Source organism: Bos javanicus, chromosome 14, assembly GCF_032452875.1.
Source record: "Bos javanicus breed banteng chromosome 14, ARS-OSU_banteng_1.0, whole genome shotgun sequence".
Lineage (NCBI taxonomy): Eukaryota > Metazoa > Chordata > Mammalia > Artiodactyla > Bovidae > Bos > Bos javanicus.
In genome coordinates, this window is record NC_083881.1 from 74,719,023 (window position 1) to 74,736,509 (window position 17,487).

General features: G+C 36.5%; 1 protein-coding gene across 1 annotated transcript in view; it reads left to right on the forward strand.

The window, feature by feature from the left end:
* MMP16 (matrix metallopeptidase 16) overlaps positions 1-17,487 on the forward strand; it is a 386,972-nt gene that overhangs the window by 217,893 nt on the left and 151,592 nt on the right. The window contains exon 4 of the mRNA XM_061439431.1: positions 12,223-12,527. Within this exon, the coding sequence (XP_061295415.1) occupies positions 12,223-12,527 (305 nt within the window). The remainder of the gene's footprint in view (positions 1-12,222; positions 12,528-17,487) is intronic.

Sequence of the window (17,487 nt, forward strand, 5' to 3'; positions counted from 1 at the left end):
GCAAATGAATGTACACCTATAAAAAGAAATCAAAATATTAAGAGATCTTGAGTGCAGTTTGTATGAGGAAGAGCTCAAGATTAGAGCCAAGGATTCTCAACATGGCGGAAGGAGTATTTATGGGAGAAATTTCCTTTTATTCTTAAATATTTAAAGGCTTTCAGAAAAATCTAATATTTTGAGCTATTGGAAAATTAAACCAGCTATCCTAAAAGTCTGTCCCATCACTGGAAACATATAAAGCAGGAAATGTATTCACTTGTCAGAGAAGTTAGGGAACATGTGTGGAATGATTGGAAAGTTTGATTACATAACTTTAAGATGTCTTCCTATATTTAAAATGTGGGCTTGGAAGGAGCTTTCTATAATCAGTCTATTTAAAGGGAATATCTAGGCCCTTGTGCATTCCACTTTAATGCCCTCAGGGTTTGATTCCTAGAAATGGGAACTTCTGAGGCCATGTAATGTATGTATTCTTCCAGGTATATATAACTTCGGCTGATGCATAATATGCATGCTGGTTATAAATGTAATAGATGTACTGATGGCCCTTCATCTATTACTTGAATCTTTATGGTCAATTTTCTTTTGGCAAAGTTTGCTTTTTGGATAATTAGGTGTCTGTTATTCAGTAAATGATTATTGAACAGCATTTTGAAGCAGAACTGTCAGTAGACAGATGAGTTAGGCAAAGGCCCTGCTCCTGTGGAGAATGTAGTCTAGTATGGGAGACAGGTATGAAAGTGAATAATTGTAAAACAGTGTATTGCATGTTACTTCAAGACCATACAGGAGCTTCAGTTCATTAGGGAACATACCCAATTTATGCTACATAATAGAGTTTCTTCTCAATAAATAGTTGTTGAATAAATTAATGAATTCTTAGTAGACTTTGGTTAAACTTTCTCCAAAATATTAACAGGACTTTCTGAAACTCCAATGCTTTGGCCATCTCATGCAAAGAGTTGACTCATTGGAAAAGATTCTGATGCTGGGAGGGATTGGGGGCAGGAGGAGAAGGGGACGACAGAGGATGAGATGGCTGGATGGCATCACTGACTCGATGGACGTGAGTCTGAGTGAACTCCGGGAGTTGGTGATGGATAGGGAGGCCTGGCGTGCTGCGATTCACAGGATCGCAAAGAGTTGGACATGGCTGAGCGACTGAACTAAACTGAACTGAATGACTCCTACCTTTATCACATAGATCTCTATTTCCCAGGTTTACTGAGTATTATCTAAAACATATTTAGCCTAAATTCCTTTTCTCTATAAAATATAAACTCCAAAATATTTTATGTAATGAATGGCCAATGGGATTGGTATCAACTGCCAGATAAATCTATTTAAAAATTAATGAGTAGTTTTATTAATTGATATGATAGTACTATGTTATGCTAACTGTATAGATTTCCTTAGTAAGTTCTTCCTTTAGCTAACCTTGATTTCAAATTCATGCTTCTGTGACTACTGAGGTTACAACACTAGAAGTTGTTATTTTACTTTACCAATACATACACAGAAAAGAAACCTAGAAACTGCTAAAGAAAGTCCCTCTCTGGAAACATTTCTTATCATTCTCTGTCAACCCAGTGAGCTCACTGAACCTGATTATCCTATTGACCAACCTGTGTGTCCACTGTTTAAATAAGACCCGTGTGGTCCATGGGGTTGCAAAGAGTCAGACGTGCCCTAGCAACGGAACAACAACAACAAATGCCCTACATGGAAAGCCAGCATCTTTGGAAATAGTCAGATATTTCACAGCAGCTTTCCTAGAGGGACTCTATAGTCAATCTCCACTCTGATGATTTCTTGTATTTAAAAAAACAAAATAAAGCCACATCAACTATACAAACATAATATGTATAAATGTAAATTAATCTATTTAGTTGTCCTCTGATAGAATATTTTGATACATTCTGGATAAGGATCTGCTGATAATTTAAATATGTAGTTTATTATTTTTACTCTTTTATATTCTTATCAGTTGTCTCTTTTCCCGGGTATAATAAATTCACTTAATTGCTGCTGCTGCTGCTGCTAAGTTGCTTCAGTCACGTCCAACTCTGTGCGACCCCATAGACGGCAGCCCACCGGGCTCCCCTGTCCCTGGGATTCTCCAGGCAAGAACACTGGAGTGGGTTGCCATTTCCTTCTCCAATGTGTGAAAGTGAAAAGTGAAAGTGAAGTCGCTCAGTCGTGTCTGACTCTTAGCGATGCCATAGATGGCAGTCATTTTTAATAAAATGATAGTATGCTTTTCTGAACAACTATTTTTCTCTACCAAATTGAGTAAAAGCTATATAGACTTGGTCATGCCAAAATATCTGGACATATGTATATCATATACCCTCTGAATCTTATCTAAATGTCAAAGTATTCAAGTTTTTTCTTATATTGAAATGAGATAAACAGTACTCAAAATCTTAAAAAGATTTATTACCATATCATAACTTTATGGGGGATAATCATTATCAGTATATAAAATTTTATTAGAGAATTGGTATGCATCCAATATATTAAAACTAGAGAATTCTGACTTTACAAAGTAATTTTAGGCATTGGGTAATATTTACTGTCTCCTGAATACCTACAGTTTATTTGATTTGAAAGTGATGAAACCTTTGTCAATATCCTTGTTTCACATTTCCTGTAACTTCTATTTAAATGAACAAATGTATGATAATTTTACATTTCACAATAATTTATTTTACAGAACTAATAAAGAAAAATAATTCCTATAGTTTTGGTAGAGTTATGTTAGTAAGTCTTTCTCCCCAAAGTTACTGTTTCTTTAAATGTCAAATTCTTGCATTTAAAAAAATTACCCTAGAAAGAGTGAGGTAAACTTAATATTTCACTTATCATGAATAAATTTTTGCATTTCTATTGAGAATTGTAAAAGCAGAGTTTAAGTTTTCTTTTAAACTTTCAGTATATAATCAGTCAGCTCAGCCATGTCTGACTCTTTGTGACCCATGGACTGCACCACTCCAGGCCTCCCTGTCCATCACCAACTCCTAGAGCTTGCTCAAACTCATGTCCATTGAGGCAATGATGCCATCCAACCATCTCATCCTCTGTCATCCCCTTCTCCTCCTGCCTTCAGTCTTGGCCAGCACCAGGGTCTTTTCCAATGAGTCAGTTCTTTGCATCAGGTGGCCAAAGTATTGGAGTTTCAGCTTCAGCATCAGTCCTTCCAATGAATATTCAGGACTGATTTCCTTTAGGATATAATATAAATGTATTATATTATAATACATATAATATTGGATATATATAATATAATATTGGACTGGTTGGATCTCCTTGCAGTCCAAGGGACTCTCAAGAGTCTTCTCCAACACCACAGTTCAAAAGCATCAGTTCTTCAGCACTCAGCTTTCTTTATAGTCCAACTCTTACATACATGACTACTGGAAAAATCATAGCTTTGACTAGATGGACCTTTGTTGGCAAATAATGTCTCTGCCTTTTCATATGCTGTCTAGTATATACTCCTGCTGCTGCTGCTAAGTCGCTTCAGTCGTGTCCAACTCTGTGCGACCCCATAGAAGGCAGCCCACCAGGCTCCCCCATCCCTGGGGTTCTCCAGGCAAGAACACTGGAGTGGGTTGCCATTTCCTTCTCCAATGCATGAAAGTGAGAAGTGAAAATGAAGTCGCTCAGTCATGTCTGACTCTTAGCGACCCCATGGTCTGTAGCCCACCAGGCTCCTCGATCCATGGGATTTTCTGGGCAAGAGTACTGGAGTGGGGTGCCATTACCTTCTCTACCAAACACCAAAATATTTACTTTTTTTTCTTACTTTCATATTACAGAGAAACTGATACTCTAATTTTGTAAAAGATTCATCACTCTGTTAAAGCAGGAAGGAGAAATACTCCATTATTAGTACACATTTTTTAAAATTCAGTGAGTTGGTATCAATTCAATGAAGTTAAAACTAGAGCATCCTGACTTTTAACAGTAACATTAAAAATAAGTTAATGTAGTTTGCCTTCAGTATCAATTGTTCTGATGAAAAATGATGTTTTAAATTTCTCATTAGGTCAATTTTATTAGGTAATGTTGTGTAAGATGTGATTATTAAAGATAATATTTAGTATTTTTAAGGTAAAGTGTACAAAATTTACCAAACTGAAAGTTTAAGAGAATCACTAAGATAGCATCATGAAAATGCCCAGTAGAGAATTAAAAACTTAAAATATTGTCTTATTAAAATGAAAAATGTTAACTATAACCATTCTATTTCTGCCAAAAAAGATAAAGTAAAAGCACTTTTAAATTAAATAACTTTGTTTTTCAAATATAATGTTTTTTTAATTTTACTGTATCATATTTTTGCAAATACATATTAGCAATTTTATGTATTATATACTAGAATATCAAGAATAACAGTGTTAGTTTACTTTTAATATCACATGATCTCTCTGCACCCTTAATTATTTCAGTTATTAGTAAATACAAAATACATTTCTTAATGGCATACAGATTTCTAAATTGTTTTTTGTGTGCACCTAAGTCAGAATTCCAGCTCTAACTTTCAAGTGCACTAATGTATTATATATATATATATTATTTTTTATTAGAATAGAGTTGATCTACAGGTATGTGTTAGTTTAAGATTTACAATAATGTGAAACTATATATATATATATTCTTTTTCAGGCTCATTTCCCACATAGACCACCTCAGAATAATGAGTAGACTTCCATGTATAATACAGTAGGTCACGTTTAGTTATACACTTTATGCATAGTGGCATGTTTATGTCAACCCCAAACTCCCAATCTATCACTTTCCCCCACGTTTGCCCCCTGGTAACACAAGTTTGACTCTGAGGTCTGTGAGTCTGCTTCTGTTCTGTGAAAAAAGTCTGTTTGTGTGCTTTTTATTATATTCCACACATAAGTGATGTCATATGAGATTAATCTTTGACTTCACTTAACATGATAATCCCTAGGTCCGTCTGTGTTGCTGCAAATGCTATGGTTTTGTTCTATTTCATTGTTGAGTAATATTCCGTTGTATACATGTATCATATTTTCTTCATCCTCTCCTCTGTTGATGGACATTTAGGCTGCTGCCATGTCTTGGCTATTGTAAACAGTGCTGCAATGAACACTGGAGCGCATGTAAGTGGGCATGTAAGTTGCTACAACCATTAGTGAGAATAGCACTGAGGTTCCTTAAAAAAGATGTAAAACTCCCATATGATCCAGCAATCCCATTCCTGGGCATATATTTGCAGAGAACTATAATTTGAAAAGAGACTTGTGTCTTGTATTTATTAATGACATCACAAATATTGTAGTTAAGCACGTTTTGGAAACTCATCAGTGCATAGCTTTGAAAAACATAATGATGTGTTTTCAAGTCCAAATCGTACTCCACATTTATTATTCTTTATATTGCTTCATTTTTCTCAGAATCACTGTATACTTATATGTATATCATACAATACAATTTCATTTATTTTCTTTATTGTAAGGTAATCCTGTTTTTGAAAATAAAGCAGTTTCTCCATTACACATTCAATCCAACACTGCTACTGCTAATGTCGCTTCAGTCGTGTCCGACTCTGTGCGACCCCAGAGACAGCAGCCCACCAGGCTCCCCCATCCCTGGGATTCTCCAGACAAGAACACTGGAGTGGGTCGCCATTTCCTTCTCCAATGCCTGAAAGTGAAAAGTGAAAGTGAAGTCGCTCAGTCGTGTCCGACTCCTAGCAACCCCGTGGACTGCAGCCTACCAGGCTCCTCCGTCCATGGGATTTTCCAGGCAAGAGTACTGGAGTGGGATGCCATTGCCTTCTCCGCAATCCAACACTAATTCCCATTAAAAATTTATGAGCAGAGCGTATACTGAAATGGTCTAACTCTTCATATCTCCATGATAGCCTCTCTAGTACATGTCTCTAATTTCTGTTGCTTAAACTTCCGAAATGTTTTACTGCTTCCAATTTTGTCCCCTTTGTTATTTTTCATCAAGAGTAGTGATCTTTGTAAACTGGAATAATACCGGGATACTTCTCTACTTAAAACCCTCCAGTGGTTTGCTTTCACAGAAAATAACCCAGGTTTCCTTGGTGGCTCAGATGGTAAAGAATTTGCCTGCAATGCAGGAGACCTGGGTTCGATCCCTAGGTTGGGAAGACCCCCGGAGAAGGAAGTGGCAACCCACTCAAGTATTCTTGCCTGGGAAATTCCATTGAAAGAGGAGCCTGGCAGGCTACGGACCATGGGGTCACAAAGTGATCTTTGTAAACTGAAATAATACCAGAATACTTCTCTGCTTAAAACTCTCCAGTGGTTTGCTTTCACAGAATATAACCCATTCCCTGCCAATTCTCTTTCAATTCATATCACTGTACTGAGTGGTCATTTTGCACCAGTTCACTAAGCAGCCGCATTATCTGAACTGGCTGGAAACTCAGTCTGAGGCATGTGGGGCTCCTTTTGTCACTGATATCTCATTTATCGTCTACTCTTCTCACCTCTTCACCACTCATTTATAAGCATATGTAATTGTATTTTTGTTGTTTATCCCTTATCACTAAAATAAGATCTACAAGATCAGAGACTTATTCACAGTTATATGTCTAGCACCTAAAGCGGTACCCATGATGTAGTATGTTCTTTGAAATAATGAATCACAAAAATACTTGCTTCTGCAATCTGATAAGGTGGAAAGAAAATATAAGACTGCAAGGAAAATTAGACAAATTTCAAAGTTAAAACATATTCTGTATGCCCAATCAGCCATCAAACAGGTGATTAGCAAGGGAAACCATAAATAAAACAGAAGACAGCCCTCAAACTGGGAGAAACTCTTTGCAAATGAAGCAACTGTAAAGGGATTAATCTCCAAAATATAAAAAACAGCTCATAAAGCTCATTTAAATAAAAAACCCAATCAGAAAATGGGTGGAAGATCTAAATAGACATTTATCTGAAGAAAACATATAGATGGCCAGAGAGGACATGGACACATACTCAACATCATTAATTATTAGGGAATGCAAATCAAAACTGCAGTGAGGTGTCACCTCACACTGGTCAGCATGGCTGTCATCAAAAATTCTATAAGCAAAACAAGCTGGAGAGGATGTGGAGGAACGGCCCCCCTCCTCTGCTTTTGGTGGGAATGTAAATTAGTACAGCCACTGTGGAGGACAGTATCAGTTCTCTTCAGTCACTCAGTCGTGTCTGACTCTCTGTGACCCCATGGACTGCAGCACACCAGGCCTGCATGTCCATCACCAACTTCCAGAGTTTACTCAAACTTATAACCATAGAGTCGGTGATGCCATCCAACCATCTCATCCTCTGTTGTCCCCATCTCTTCCCACCTTAAATCTTTCCCAGCATCAGTGTTTTTTTTCCAGTGAGTCAGCTCTTCACATCAGGTGGCCAAAGTATTGGAGTTTCAGCTTTAGCACCAGTTCCTCCAATGAATATTCAGGACTGACTTCCTTTAGGATGGACTGGGTGGATCTCCTTGCAGTCCAAGGAACGCTCAAGAGTCTTCTCCAACACCACAGTTCAAAAGCATCAATTCCTCCGCACTCAGCTTTCTTTATAGTCCAACTCTGATATCCATACATGACTACTGGAAAAACCATAGCTTTGACTAGACAAACCTTTGTTGGCAAAGTAATATCTCTGCTTTTTAATATGCTGTCTAGGCTGGTCATAGCTTTTCTTCCAAGGAGCAAGTGTCTTTTAATTTCATGGCTGCAGTCAACATCCGCAGTGATTTGGGAACTCAAAAAAATAAAGTCTGTCACTGTTTCCATTGTTTCCCCACCTACTTGCCATGAAGTGATGGGATTGGATGCCCTGAATGTTGAGTTTTAAGCCAACATTTTCACTCTCCTCTTTCACTTTCATCAAGAGACTCTTTAGTTCTTCTTCACTTTCTGCCATAAGGATGGTGTCATCTGCATGTCTGAGGTTATTGATATTTCTCCTGACAATCTTGATTCCAGCTTGTGCTTCATCCATCCCAGCGTTTCTCATGATGTACTCTGCATATAAGTTAAATAAGCAAGGTGACAATATACAGCCTTGATGTACTACTCCTTTCCCAATTTGGAACCAGTCCATTGTTCCATGTCCAGTTCTAACTGTCGCTTCTTGACCTGCATACAGATTTCTCAGGAAGCAGATAAGGCAGTCTGATAGTCCCATCTCTTGAAGAATTTTCCACAATTTGTTGTGATCCACAAAGTCAAAGGCTTTGGCTTAGTCAATAAAGCAGAAGTATGTGTTTTCTGGAACTCTCTTGCTTTTTTGATGATCCAGTGGACGTTGGCAACTGATCTCTGGTTCCTCTGCCTTTTCTAAATCCAGCTTGAACATCTGGAAGTTCACAGTTCATGCACTGTTGAATCCTGGCTTGGAAAATTTTGAGCATTACTTTGCTAGCATGTGAGATGAGTGCAATTGTGTGGTAGTTTGAACATTCTTTGGTATTGCCTTTCTTTGGGATTGGAATGAAAATTGATCTTTTCTGGTCCTGTGGCTACTGCTGAGTTTTCCAAATTTGCTGGCATTTGAGTGTAGCACTTTCACAGCATCATCCTTTAGGATTTGAAATAGCTCAACTGGAATTCCATTACCTCCACTAGCTTTGTTTGTAGTGATGCTCTCTAAGTCCCACTTGATTTTGCATTCCAAGATGTCTGGCTCTAGGTGAGTGATCACACCATCATGATTATCTGGGTCATGAAGATCTTTTTTGTACAGTTCTTCTGTGTATTTTTGCCACCTCTTCTTAATATCTTCTGCTTCTGTTAGGTCCATACCATTTCTGTACTTTATTGTGCCCATCTTTGCATGAAATTGTTCCCTTGGTATCTCAAAAAAATTTTTAAGACACCTCTAGTCTTTCCCATTCTGTTGTTTTCCTCTATTTCTTTGCATTGATGACTGAGGAAGGCTTTCTTATCTCTTTTTGCTATTCTTTGGGACTCTACATTCAAATGGGTGTATCTTTTCCTTTTCTCCTTTGCCTTTAGCTTCTCTTCTTTTCACAGCTATTTGTAAGGCCTCCTCAGACAACCATTTTGCCTTTTTGCATTTCTTTTTCTTGGGGATGGTCTTGATCCCTGTCTCCTGTATAATGCCATGAACCTCTGTCCATAGTTCTTCAGGCACTCTGTCTATCAGATCTAAAACCTTGAATCTGTTTGTCACTTCCACTGTATAATCTTAAGGGATTTGATTTAGGTCATACCTGTATGGTCTAGTGGTTTCCCCTCCTTTCTTCAATTTAAGTCTGAATTTTGCAATAAAGAGTACATGATCTGAGCCACAGTCAGCTCCTGGTCTTGTTTTTGCTGACTGTATAGAGCTTCTCCATCTTTGGCTGCAAAGAATGTAATCAGTCTGATTTCGGTGTTGACCATCTGGTGATGTCCATGTGTAGAGTCTTCTCTTGTGTTCTTGGAAGAGGGTGTTTGCTATGACCAGTGCATTCCCTAGGCAAAACTCTATTAGCTTTTTCCCTGCTTCATTTTGTACTCCAAAGCCAAATTTGCCTGTTATTCCAGGTATCTCATGAATCCCTATTTTTGCATCCCAGTCTCCTATACTGAACAGGACATCTTTTCTGGGTGTTAATTCTAGAAGATATTATAGGTCTTCATAGACCCATTCAACTTCAGCTTCTTCAGCATTACTGGTCGGGCACAGACTTGGATTATCATGATATTAATGGTTTGCTTTGGAAACAAACAGAGATCATTCTGTCATTTTTGAGATTGCATCCAAGTACTGAATTTCAGATTCTTTTGTTGATTATGATGGCTACTCCATTTCTTCTAATTGATTCTTGGCCACAGTAGTAGGTATAATGGTCAAGGGCATTAAATTCACCCATTCCAGTCCATTTTAGTTCAGTGATTCCCAAAATGTTGATGTTCACTCTTACCATTTCCTGTTTGACTACTTCCCATTTACCTTGATTCATAGACCTAACATTCAAGGTTTCTATACAATATTGTTCTTTACAGCATCGGAATTTAGCATCAGAGGATAATATGGAGGTTCCTTAAAAAAGTAAAAATAGAACTAACATGTGACCCAGCAATCCCATTCCTAGGAATATACCCTGAGAAAAAACATAATTCAAAAAGATACATGCACCCTAGTGCTCATTGTAACACTGTTTACAATAGTCAAGACATGGAAGCAACCTCAGTTCTGTCAACAGAGAAATATATAAAGAAGAAGTGGTACATATATACAATGGAATATTACTTAGCCATAAAAAGAACAAAAGAATGCCATTTGCAGCAAAATGGATGGACATAAACTTTGTCATACTGAGTGAAGTCAGTCAGACAGAGAAAGACAAATATCATATGATACTGCTTATGTGTGAAATCTACACACACAAAGAGAGGTAAAAATGGACTTATTTACAATACGGAAGTACAATCACAGATGCAGAAAACAGACTTCTGGTTACTAGGGATTAAATGGGGGAGGGTAACTTGGGAGATAAGGATTGAGATATGCTTACTATTATATATAGAATAGATGGCTGATAACTTACTGTATATCACAGGGAACTCTTTTCAATACTCTGTATCTGGCTATATGGGAAAAGATTCTAAGAAAGTATATATATATGTATCTGTATAACTGGTTCACATTGCTATTAACTTGAAACGAATACAACATTGTAAATCAACTATACTGCAATAAAAATAAATGATTTCACTTGATTTGCTTCCTTATTTTCCTTGTATATAATAGATGATATTTATCATCACAGTCATTATAAGTCTTGTCTAGAATATGGACTAGAAAATAGTGTAAACCTTGTTGTAGTTGTGATGTCTACATTAGAATTTAATATAATTGCTTCTTGAGTCAAGATATTTGGGTTAAAAAACTAGCTCTACCATTCTAAATTTTCTCTAAATTCATCTGAGATCCTTTGTTTCTATGACAGGTGTGAAAAACTCACCTGGCTCACAGTAAATGCTCAATTAAGTGTTTTTTTTTTTCTAAATGCTTAATTTCCTGCCTAATGTTTGTAATTATCTTGGCATAGTTACAGATAGTTGAAATACAATCTGCATATTATTTTTCCACCACAGATTATATCCTGAATATTTTTCCGTACAGCTAAATAATTGAAAATAGCAAAGTCATTTTTGCTATTTAAAATTTCAAATCCCGTATATATTATAGCTGTAATATAGACATCATAATTTAATATCATTTAGCCTCCATGCAATAATAAAATAGTAATATTAACCTGAATATTATACCCTCCTATGCATTAAGATATTCCCTTAGTGAAACTCATGGATTCATCAGTGTAAAGTTATTGGTTGAAATGGTCTGAAACTTACTTATAACCCCTGTGAAATTTGCTCTTTACTTTTTGCAAAGATATATGAACTTATACTACCACAATATAAAATACTTAAATATATATATATTTGTTTATGTTCTATTTATAAAATAGTAAAATAAGTGATAAAAAAGAAATATCTGATCAGTGCTAAATAGAAAAAAAATATATTTATAATTTTTCTCATGTTATTAGCCTCAAGAAAAATAAGGTAATAGTGTCCAAGTTACTTCTTTAAATTCACATAACTGTTAAATATTTGTATTAAAGAGCTATTCACTCACATGGCTTTGACTATGAATAATTAAATATATAAGAGAACAGTGGACATCAGAAACTGTAGTTAACTGACCTTTTATTTAAAAAAAGAAATAACTTTGTGTTCACTGAATTGTTCATGATATGAGCATAAAGACATTGTTTGGAAGTAACGTGTGTACACAATAGCGTGCCCCTAAAAGAAATTATTACTGTACAGAAATTGAATTTTTTATTTCAGCTTAGAACTGCTGTACCTGTTTGATCATTTGGCAAAGCCGCTTTTCTATTATTGTTCAGGAGACAAAGTGATGATTGATCTAACTACCCCAGTGTTAACCATTCTGCAGAAAAGATCTCTTATAGCCTTGGTAGATGAATACTATACTGCTGAGAATTTAATGACCCAGCATAGTGAAATGTAGCTATAGAGAGAGAAAGAATTAGTTTCTTTCCTACTTACTAAGAGACATTTTCTAATTTCTTTACTCAGCTTGTGATGAAAATATGTAAAAAGTCAATGTGTAATAGGTCAGATTATATATAATAACGTCATACTGACTATCCTTTTTTTCTAAATTTCAGTATAAAGAACGTAACTCCAAAAGTGGGAGACCCTGAAACCCGTAAAGCTATTCGCCGTGCCTTTGACGTGTGGCAGAATGTCACTCCTTTGACATTTGAGGAAGTTCCCTACAGTGAATTAGAAAATGGCAAGCGTGATGTGGATATAACCATCATTTTCGCATCTGGCTTTCATGGAGACAGCTCTCCTTTTGATGGAGAGGGAGGGTTTCTGGCACATGCTTATTTCCCTGGGCCAGGAATTGGGGGAGATACTCATTTTGACTCAGATGAGCCATGGACACTAGGAAATCCTAATCATGATGGTAAGTGCATAGTTTTATTATTTTGTTTTTTTATAATGTCCAAGTAATTTGCTAATTTATAAACTTAAGCTCAACAAATAATTTGTTTTTAAAATCACCAAACAGTATGAGGCCTTTTATAGCATTTTACAACAAGAATATGTATAAGTCATTACACAATAGTAATTTTTCATGTGGCTTTTGATTAAAGATTAAACCTTTATAGTGTACTATATAAATACTCTAAATTGAATTTTGTTTTCTATAAAAAGTCATTTCGAAGATTCTGTAATATTCAAGTCATGAGACATGCATTAAGCAAATTCTCCTGTTTTTTAACACTTAATTCCAGTGTTTCCCCTTGAAACTTAACCTTGTTTGACATTGGTGGTGTAGCTTCTACCATATCTTCTCTGTGTGTGTGGAGCGGGGGGGCTTGGGGTGCTTTCCATTATCACCTTTCTAATCTGTAAACTTTTTCTGCTTCTTTTTTGTCTCTTATCCTTTCCTTGGTCTCCCAATCCGATACCACTACATAAGTTATTGTTTTTGTATTATATCTTTAGTTTTATAGAAACTAGATTCTTACAACTCCATTGCAACGTATCTATCAGTTTTCTAATCCTTGCAATTATTCTGATATGCAAAAATAATGAAAAAAAAGCTCAGCTAGTTCAGCTACAACTCAAACAACTCCACAAGAGGTTTTCTTCAAAACAGACATTTTACTTCACATGCACCACTCCCTTGATTCATGCTAAGCCACCGGCAGTTTTCTCCACCACTGATTTTACACCATGATTATTTGACCACAAGAAGCATTTATTTATTTCGTGAAACTGCTACTATCTTAGGTAATAGTGTTCCATGGAACACATTTGGAAAAAGTTGTGTTAAATACCCCTATGAATCCTTTCCTATCTCTAGATCTATGAAAAAATGTATAGTTGCAAAAATCTCTTTGAACTGACATGTATTTAGGCGGTGGGGACATTCTTACTAATTTTCATTAGACTTCAATGTTCTTTCTTATAATATACAAACCAAGTTTTGACTTAAGTCTCTAGTATCTAACACAGTGTCTGAAACAAGAATGTTGAAAATGTTTGCTTCTTTATACTTTATCATTTTAAAAGAGGATTTGAAGCATTTTACCAAAACAATATAACAAGTTGTTATGAGGCTTTTTAAAATCTGATCAAATAAAAAGTATTAGCATAAAAAAAAAGAATATATTTTTCATGAATGTATTTTAATAATTACATAAGGAAATTCTCTTTGTTAGGGTAAAAATATATGTTGAAAAATTCTCATTCATTGAATATTAATGTCTTTATTATTATATAATTAATGTCAGTGAAATTCTTTGGGCAGAAAAAAAAAGCTCAACAGCTAAAAATATGGCTACTTAATACAGAAAGCATGTGTTTCTTTCTGGGAAACAATTCATACTTCAAATTGTGTTTTAAAAATATTCACAGAATTACAAATTCTAGATTTATAAGATTCATAAATCAGCATCTCCATAATCCTTATAATCAAGACAGTTTTCTTTTTCACGACAATAAAATGTTAAAATCCAAGTATACATTGTTTAATGACAACTAATCCATTAGTAAAACTATAAATTCCTCCTTGATGAGTTAAGCCCAGCCATCAAGTTAAGATTTGTTAGTTCATTAGAAGATTTAGCTAGCTGGATTAGTGTAATATCTTTGCATTTTTAGATCAGGCAAGGTTCAAATATATTATGGATAGAATGAACTAGATCGGGTTAAACTTAAAATAACATTAATTTTCAAAGAAAGAAAATATAATAAATAATGTCCTATTTTCCAAAAGGAAATACAAAGCCTAGTATTAAACAAGATGATCTTTTGAATTATTGTAATAGGTGTATTTTCTATAATATAAAATTATGATTTCATTTTTAAGAACTGGTTTGAAGAATAATGGCAATTATGCTGGGAGAATTCACTATAGTGCAAAGAAAAGCCAGATACTTTGGAGTCAAACAGATGTATATTCCTGGCTAACTGATCATTAGCTCAAGAAACTGCTAACAAACTGTACACTTGATTTCATTCTTTATCTTGCATTGCAGTGCTGAAAGTATTGTAAGGAGCAACGCTTTATATTCAGGCATGTTTACCTTACTCTATACCTGAGCATATAATAATAAAACATTTACAACATGATAGTTGGCCCATAGTGGTTTGATACATAATTCATTTAAAATAAAATGTTTATTTTTATTAATACCACACAGGCATTCTAATGAAGTAGTTCACAGTTCCTCAAGGCAATTGCTTAAATGGTTTTAAATAATGGAAAAATATTTTCATTCTCACTAATTGAGAAAAGTAGCACTTATAATGGTAGAGTTTTGCTGACACAGGAAAACGTGAAATTTGCTTTCAGGGAAAAGATACTCTTCTAAACTTCTGAAAAGAGAAAATTGTATTTTATTCTAATACAATAAATTATTCCAATTGAGTCTAATTGTTAAAAACATTTTATGTCTACATCTTTGAAGTTGCATTGACTTTAGGGCCTCATAAATTTAATTTAAAAAATCTATATAAAGAAATTATGCCTATTAAGTGGTCTATATTTTCTCTTAAAATATTAAAATCATCAAGAAAGACTCACAGATCCTTTAAATGCATCTTCTATTAGCTGAACTTTTCCAGACATGAACCAATACTTTTTAAAACTAAGTTTGTCTTTTTTTTTTTTTTTAAGGTATAGGGCATTTGAAGTGACATAGGAAATGAGAATTTTCCCACTGAGTTGAGTATGAATGGTATTATGAATGCTTATGTGGTTTGTGTGATTGAAGACTTCCTAGGAATATATATGTGGGAAAGAATTAAAAAATAGGAAATAGGAGTTGGATGTGTACAATCAAGTCTGCGGACTTTTAACTCAGTCCATATATCTTGGAATGCTCTTAGAGAGATGGGAATACCAGACCATCTTACCCATCTCCTGAGAAACCCGTATGCGGGTCAAGAAGCAACAGTTAGAACCCTGTTTGGAACAACTGACTGGTTTAAGATCCAGAAAGGAGTACCACAGGGCTGTCTGCTGCCACCCTGTGTGTTTAACGCATACGCTGAGCACATCATGAGAAATGCCGGGCTGGATGAGTTACAAGCTGGAATCAAGACAGGTGGGAGAAACAACAACAATCTCAGATATGCAGATGATACCACTCTAATGGCAGAAAGCGAAGAGGAGTTAAAGAGCCTCTTGTTGAGGGTGAAGGAGGAGAGTGAAAGAGCTGGCTTAAAACTAAATGTTAAAAAAAAGGAAAGTAAGATCATGGCATCTGGCCCCATTGCTGCCTGACACATAGAAGGGGAAAGGTGGAAGTGGTAACTGATTTCCTCTTCTTGAGCTCCAAAATCACTGCAGGTGGCGACTGCAGCCATGAAATCAGAAGATGGTTGCTTCTTGGCAGGAAAACAATGACAAACCTAGATAGTGTGTTGAAAGCAGAGACATTACCCTGCCAACAGGGGTTTATACAATCGAAGCCATGGTCTTCCCAGTGGTTACATACGGTCATGGGAGCTGGACCATAAAGAAGGCAGACACCAGAGAATTGGTGCCTTTGAACTGTGGTGCTGGAGAAGGCCCCTGAAAGTCTCTTGGACTGCAAGAAGATCAAACTAGTTAACCTTTAGGGAGATCAACCCTGAATATTCACTGGAAGGACTGATGCTGAAGCTGAAGCTCCAGTATTTTGGTCATATGATGCAAACTGCTGACTCATAGGAAAACTCCCTGATGCTGGGAAAGATTGAGGGCAAAAGGAGAAGAGGGCATCAGAGGATGAAATGGCTGGACAGCATCACTGATGCAATGAACAAGAGCTTGGGCAAACTCTGGGAGATGGTGAGGGACAGGGACAGGGATTGTGTCGTCCATGAGGTCGCAAAGAGTCAGACACAACCAGGAGACTGAACAATCAGATCAGATTAGTCGCTCAGTCGTGTCCGACTATTTGCTACCCCATGAATCGCAGCACGCCAGGTCTCCCTGTCCATCACCATCTCCCAGAGTTCACTCAGACTCACGTCCATTGAGTCAGTGATGCCATCCAGCCATCTCATCCTCTGTCGTCACCTTCTCCTCCTACCGACAATCCCTCCCAGCATCAGAGTCTTTTCGAAGGAGTCAACTCTTCTCGTGAGGTGGCCAGAGTACTGGAGTTTCAGCTTTAGCATCATTCCTTCCAAAGAAATCCCAGGGCTGATCTCCTTCAGAATGGACCGGTTGGATCTCCTTGGAGTCCAAGGGACTCTCAAGAGTCTTCTCCAATACCACAGTTCAAAAGCATCAATTCTTCAGCGCTCAGCCTTCTTCACAGTCCAACTCTCACATCCATACATGACCACAGGAAAAACCATAGCCTTGACTAGACGGACCTTTGTTGGCAAAGTAATGTCTCTGCTTTTGAATATGCTGTCTAGGTTGGTCATAACTTTCCTTCCAAGGAGTAAGTGTCTTTTAATTTCATGGCTGCAGTCACCATCTGCAGTGATTTTGGAGCCCCCCAAAATAAAGTCTGACACTGTTTCCACTGTTTCCCCATCTATTTCCCATGAAGTGATGGGACCAGATGCCATGATCTTCGTTTTCTGAATGTTGAGGTTTAAGCCAACTTTTTCACTCTCCACTTTCACTTTCACCAAGAGGCTTTTTAGTTCCTCTTCACTTTCTGCCATAAGGGTGGTGTCATCTGCATATCTGAGGTTATTGATATTTCTCCCAGCAATCTTGATTCCAGCTTGTGCTTCTTCCAGTCCAGCGTTTCTCATGATGTACTCTGCATAGAAGTTAAATAAGCAGGGTGACAATATACAGCCTTGATGTACTCCTTTTCTTATTTGGAACCAGTCTGTTGTTCCATGTCCACTTCTAACTGTTGCTTCCTGACCTGCATAAAGGTTTCTCAAGAGGCAGGTCAGGT